The sequence below is a fragment of the Aedes albopictus genome, chromosome 3 (assembly GCF_035046485.1).
Source record: "Aedes albopictus strain Foshan chromosome 3, AalbF5, whole genome shotgun sequence".
NCBI classification, from domain to species: domain Eukaryota; kingdom Metazoa; phylum Arthropoda; class Insecta; order Diptera; family Culicidae; genus Aedes; species Aedes albopictus.
In genome coordinates, this window is record NC_085138.1 from 208,279,534 (window position 1) to 208,286,509 (window position 6,976).

The 6,976-nt window shown below is 41.9% G+C and overlaps 1 protein-coding gene across 1 annotated transcript; it reads left to right on the forward strand.

The window, feature by feature from the left end:
• Positions 1-679: 679 nt before the first annotated feature.
• Positions 680-5,530, forward strand: LOC109404190 (innexin inx1; the record flags this gene model as incomplete). The annotated part of the gene is given in 3 exon segments (XM_062858738.1): positions 680-787; positions 845-1,000; positions 1,061-5,530. Coding segments are annotated over 3 exon segments (621 nt in total), but the record flags the coding sequence as incomplete, so codon positions are not given.
• Between the last annotated feature and the right edge of the window lie 1,446 nt (positions 5,531-6,976).

A 6,976-nucleotide genomic window follows, 5' to 3' on the forward strand; every position in this document is an offset into this window, starting at 1 on the left:
TGGATCTACCGATAGATTTAAATTCACACAAAATTAAAAAAAAAAATCCACGCTGAACTGTGAACACATACACACTTTTCGACGTTTTGTCCTTTCGACGTTTTGTCCCTTCGACGTTTTGTCCTTTCGACGTTTTGGCATTCGACGTTCTGGCATTCGACGTTTTGACATTCGACGTTTTGTCACCCATTCCTGATTACACGGACGGGGGGCATACTGCACATTTTAAACAAATATAGTAGTTTTTATACGAAACCATCATTACTTCATAAAATTCAAAAAGTTTAAAAATCGATCAAAAATTGAAAAAAAAATATGTCACATAAAGTGAGAACAAAGGGCTTTCAACATCTTTTGAAATATAACCTGCACCATAGTACACTTTTATCCAAATCAACATTTTATCAACAAACAAATGTAATTCTCGGCAAAATCCCTAATCACTTTTTGTGAGACTTTCACACTTCCTCCAACTAGTTGTGCCACTTTACCCAGAAACAGAATCTAGACTCTATACAACATTTTTGTGAAGTATTTAAGTGAAAATCAACGTATACGGAATCAAATTGTAAACCGCCAAAGCATGTACCAAGACAGAGAAGACGAAGAAGAAGACAAATAAATCTTCTTCGTGACAAAACTTTATAAATGACAGGTTTCAAAACTTTATTAATTACAGGTAGGGCGTGAAGTGGCTCACCCTGGGGTAGCTAACGATTTTAATGACGAGGATGCAAAAAAGTATTATACATATTATCAATGGGTTTGTTTTGTACTCTTTTTCCAGGTAATTGATATCATACCTAGGTTATTTCTTTTTTTGTATCGTTTTTGTGTTTTTCAGGCTGTGGCTTGTTATGTGCCTAAATTTTTATGGGATGCAACAGAAGGAGGGCTAATGCGTTCTATTGTCATGGGACTGAACATTGGAATATGCCGGGAAGACGAAAAATGTGCCAAAAAACAAGCCCTAATCGAATATGTTTTGAAACGTTTGAGAGTAAGTTTAAATTGCGTTTAAGAGTAAGTAGATACTATTGATACTTTGTTTTATTTCAAGCGCCACAAGTTATACGTATTGCGATATTTTGCATGTGAAGCGCTTTGTTTTGTTAACATTATCGTACAGCTATGGATGATGAATCGTTTCTTCGATGGAGAATTCTATGCGTATGGATGGAAGGTACTGAAGTTTTCAGAAGTGCCACAAGACCAGCGATTAGACCCAATGGTGTATGTTTTTCCACGTGTCACAAAATGCATATTCTACAAGTACGGAGCATCAGGAACAATTCAAAAACACGATTCACTGTGCATTCTACCATTGAATATTGTGAATGAAAAGACCTACATTTTTATTTGGTTTTGGTTTATCATATTAGCCACGATGCTACTTGGATTATTAATCTACAGGTAAGTGTCAGAACAATAATAGTAAAGAGTTTGCCGGAGAATTTTCTTTTTTCTATAACGCTTTACTTCCATTCCAAAGGAAGAAACCACATTTTGTGAGTATGTCAGGAGTGGGATTCGATATTTGACATGATAGTCTTGTGTTCTAACCATCCCAACACGTTCGCTCCACTGCACATTGGGCAAAATCAAGCCCAAAGGTGGAAAAAATTAATAGCTTTCTTAATACAAGACCCTATGTGACCATCGATGGCTTATTCGAAAGCAAATTTTCTCAAGAATTGATTGGTGGATGATTCATGTACGGGCAACTACTCTGAAGCAAGTTATAGAGCCCGTTTTACCCTAGATGCCCCTTAAATTTGAGAATATCTGCTATTTTACGGCATTTGTTATGATTTAAATGATTTTTTTTCGCTGGGATACTATCGCCACAACTGCATTGAGTAACGTTACATATAAAAAGTCATTAAAATGTTGGGGTATTCTGGGGTAAATTAGGCAACGGTATATTTTCGAGATAAAAATTCATTTTTTATTTTTATTAATGATTTTTTACGTGACAATAACTAGACAAATGATGGACATGAATTATTTCCAAAGAAACCATTTTTGGCAAGTATTAGTGATATTTGAGTTCTCGCGCATTTAAATATGAGTAGTTCTCATCCTAATATCACCGATTTCAAACATTTCCAACAATAATAATTGTAAATGTTTCCTGCAAAAGTTCATTAATTTTCTCGGAAGTTTAGTAATAAAGCATCTGGTCGATCTGTTATCTAAGAATTTCTACACTCAGAATAAAAAACATTTTAAATTTAATATTTCTGCACTTAGATTATGACCAGTTGCTTTTACACTTGAAAACTATGTACAGCGCTGTTGAATCATTGTCGATTCAATCATGATAGAATTTATGTGCGTCGCTTTCGGTTTTCAATCGTTCAGCGTATGGGTTATATTGGATCGAATATTGACGGTTTTCCCCCTTATCGAACGCGACGATTTCAATCCGTCGCGGATGAAACCGTCGCCAGAGTCGTCGCAGCCAATCAGCAGGCGGGAGTCTGACGTTTCTCCGATCTCACTAACACAAACAGCAGCAGAGGTGGTGCTTGATTCGTTGCGATGATTCAGAAATGCCGACTGGAAGTTGGCAGCGCGTATTGTTAGGGAAGCAACATACAATAACAAAACCATTTTCAGGTGGGATTGGCTTCGAAACGTATACGTATAAATAAATGCAATCATCATATATATAAAATCCCAGAGTTGTCTGTCCTTCCGTCACGCTTTGAAATGTTTCATTGAAATGTTTCATCGAAATGTTTCACTATAGCTATATCAAACTTTTCAAAAAATTCGAAAACTTTCTTGAAGTTATTGAACTCTTCAGATATAACATTCTGGAATATTCTGGAACATCGAAATGCTTACAACTTTCGAGAACTATCTGGAAGTTACTGAAAGTTTAAGAAAAACTATTCTGGAATGTTCTGGAGTATCAACAGTCGTCTACGGTCAAAAAGTAGATACATGATAGAATATATTCTGGCGCTTCTGGTAAATCCAATGCTGAGGAAATGTTTCACATATATATTGATACACTGGCTTCTGAGAAGAAGCTTCTTCAATTGTTATTCTAGAAGCATCAAGAATCTCCTTGATGGATAAAAATTCTCTCAATTTATGTTAGAGCATGAGCATGAGCATGAGCATGAGCATAGATGACCGTACTATTCGTAGTTGCTACTCCGTGATTGACCAGAACAATCGAAGTTGCACAAGGAACCAACAGACGGAGCTTGGGAGTAGCTTACCGTCCTCAATGTGCATCTTCGAGAATTCCAAGCTTTATTAGGTCAATAACGGCGCCGGCCACGTCCTTACGGTCATCGAGGAAGGAAAGGAATGTTATTATGACGTGCGTTGCTTACTAAAGACCGAGATCACCTCTGCGTCTCCACGTCTGTCATGGGAAGGACTTTTTGTTAGTGTGGAAGGGAAGGGCGCATGATATGAGTTCACTTTGGTAAGTGGAGTGATTCATGCAACCCTATTACTATCAAACCACTTATTTTCATTTGGACTAAAACAAAACACATGCCGACATCGAAGATGACGAACCATTCAGATAGTTTTCGAAGTGCGAAAATTAACGAAAGAGAAAATAAAGTGATTTGAACCAACGTGGCTTTGGAACTTGGACACTTGACGTGACGAACATTTCAATGTCTGTTGACTAAAATCGCAAAAAATGTTGTTTGTTGCATTTATCGTATCATAAATCACCCCGTACGAAGATGAGCAGTCAAATAGACGACGACGACGACCGAATGAAAACGCGGCCTGTACACTTTGCCACCAAAAACTCACTAAATCACCCCGTACGAAGATGAGCAGTCAAATAGACGACGACGACGACGACGACCGAATGAGAACGCGGCCTGTACACTTTGCCTCCAAAAACTCACTCTCGCAAAAATCTAGCAAAGCGAGCGCGCGAAACTTTGCTGCTGCCGAACTACCGCACACTACTGACTGCTTGGCGTCCCGTCGTCGGAGCCCCGCAGAGGGAAGAGGAAAAAAATCGCAAAAATCTAGCAAAGCGAGCGCGCGAAGCTTTGCTGCTGCCGAACTACCGCACACTACTGACTGCTTGGCGTTCCGTCGTCGGAGCCCCGCAGAGAGAAGGGGAAAGAAAATCGCAAAAATCTAGCAAAGCGAGCGCGCGAAACTTTGCTGCTGCCGAACTACCGCACACTACTGACTGCTTGGCATCCCGTCGTCGGAGCCCCGCAGAGGGAAGAGGAAAAAAAATCGCAAAAATCTAGCAAAGCGAGCGCGCGAAACTTTGCTGCTGCCGAACTACCGCACACTACTAGACACTACTGACTGCTTGGCATCCCGTCGTCGGAGCCCCGCAGAGGGAAGAGGAAAAAAAATCGCAAAAATCTAGCAAAGCGAGCGCGCGAAACTTTGCTGCTGCCGAACTACCGCACACTACTGACTGCTTGGCGTCCCGTCGTCGGAGCCCCGCAGAGGGAAGAGGAAAAAAAATCGCAAAAATCTAGCAAAGCGAGCGCGCGAAACTTTGCTGCTGCCGAACTACCGCACACTACTGACTGCTTGGCATCCCGTCGTCGGAGCCCCGCAGAGGGAAGAGGAAAAAAAATCGCAAAAATCTAGCAAAGCGAGCGCGCGAAACTTTGCTGCTGCCGAACTACCGCACACTACTAGACACTACTGACTGCTTGGCATCCCGTCGTCGGAGCCCCGCAGAGGGAAGAGGAAAAAAAATCGCAAAAATCTAGCAAAGCGAGCGCGCGAAACTTTGCTGCTGCCGAACTACCGCACACTACTGACTGCTTGGCATCCCGTCGTCGGAGCCCCGCAGAGGGAAGAGGAAAAAATCTAGCAAAGCGAGCGCGCGAAGCTTTGCTGCTGCCGAACTACCGCACACTACTGACTGCTTGGCGTCCCGTCGTCGGAGCCCCGCAGAGGGAAGAGGAAAAAAAATCGCAAAAATCTAGCAAAGCGAGCGCGCGAAACTTTGCTGCTGCCGAACTACCGCACACTACTAGACACTACTGACTGCTTGGCGTCCCGTCGTCGGAGCCCCGCAGAGAGAAGGGGAAAGAAAATCGCAAAAATCTAGCAAAGCGAGCGCGCGAAACTTTGCTGCTGCCGAACTACCGCACACTACTGACTGCTTGGCATCCCGTCGTCGGAGCCCCGCAGAGGGAAGAGGAAAAAAAATCGCAAAAATCTAGCAAAGCGAGCGCGCGAAACTTTGCTGCTGCCGAACTACCGCACACTACTGACTGCTTGGCATCCCGTCGTCGGAGCCCCGCAGAGGGAAGAGGAAAAAAAATCGCAAAAATCTAGCAAAGCGAGCGCGCGAAACTTTGCTGCTGCCGAACTACCGCACACTACTGACTGCTTGGCGTCCCGTCGTCGGAGCCCCGCAGAGGGAAGAGGAAAAAAAAATCGCAAAAATCTAGCAAAGCGAGCGCGCGAAACTTTGCTGCTGCCGAACTACCGCACACTACTGACTGCTTGGCATCCCGTCGTCGGAGCCCCGCAGAGGGAAGAGGAAAAAAAATCGCAAAAATCTAGCAAAGCGAGCGCGCGAAACTTTGCTGCTGCCGAACTACCGCACACTACTGACTGCTTGGCATCCCGTCGTCGGAGCCCCGCAGAGGGAAGAGGAAAAAAAGTCGCAAAAATCTAGCAAAGCGAGCGCGCGAAACTTTGCTGCTGCCGAACTACCGCACACTACTGACTGCTTGGCATCCCGTCGTCGGAGCCCCGCAGAGGGAAGAGGAAAAAATCTAGCAAAGCGAGCGCGCGAAGCTTTGCTGCTGCCGAACTACCGCACACTACTCAATTCTCTCAATTTATGTTAGAAGATCAAAAACAGGTGCATCAAAATAGGGTTGCATGAAATAAACCCAGAGTTGTCTATCTGTCCTCCCTTGACGTTTAGCAAAGTTTTACTGAAATATTTCACGTATAGTAGAATGCTAAGAATAGCATTGTATGAACTAGAGAAAAAAGTATAAGGAGAAGAAAGAGCAAATAAAATAGAAAGGGTAATGAAGTTTTATAAGCTGTTCCAGAACTTTCCACGAGCGCTCGAATTTTTTTTTTAACAAATGATCGAGAGATTTCCGAGCATAATGGGATATTTAAAAGTTCTCAAATTGGATAACAAAAAACTTCTGGAGCTTACCAAGAAGAAGAAAAACAAGTACCTAGAACATTCTAGAACACTCTTCGGAATAAGATTTCTTTTCATAATTGGAAGAAATTTCCAAAATTTCCAAAAACAAGGAAAAGACGATATTCTAGGATATATTTCAAAGGAATGAAGAGACATTTCTCGGAATTGCAAAAACGTGGCTAGCCACGTAGGGTCAGCTAGTATCATATATATAAAATCCCAGAGTTGTCTGTCCTTCCGTCACGCTTTGAAATGTTTCATTGAAATGTTTCACCACAGTTGTACAGAAATAATAAGATGATCTTTTTGGAATGATCTGGAACATCAATATTCTGAAAATTCCAAGAACATTCTAGAAGTTACTGATAACTCCAGAAGAGAAGAAGAAGGTTCTGGAATTTTCCGGAGTGTTGAATTTCTTAAATATTCGAGACCTTCTAGAAGTTTCTGGACGCTCCTGAGAGAAGATGCAATATTATGAAACATCTTCTTCTTCTTTTTGGCATAACGTCCCAATTGGAACAAAGCATGCACCTAATTTTGTGGAAATTACAGAAAGTTTCAGAAAAAAGAACGTTCTGGAATGCTCTGAATTTTTAAACTACTTTAATTTTCGAGAACTTTCAGGAAGTCTGTGGAAGTTCTCTCACCCTGAGAAGCGTCTAGAAGTTTCTTACTATTTCAGAGATTAGAACCCTGTAACAGTTAAATGTGTGTACTTGGAAGTATACTTTCTGGCGTTTTTCATTTTTGAATACATGATAGTATACCTTCTGGCACTTCTGATGAGTCCATTGCTGAGTGAAATGTTTCGCATAATTACAATGGCTTCTG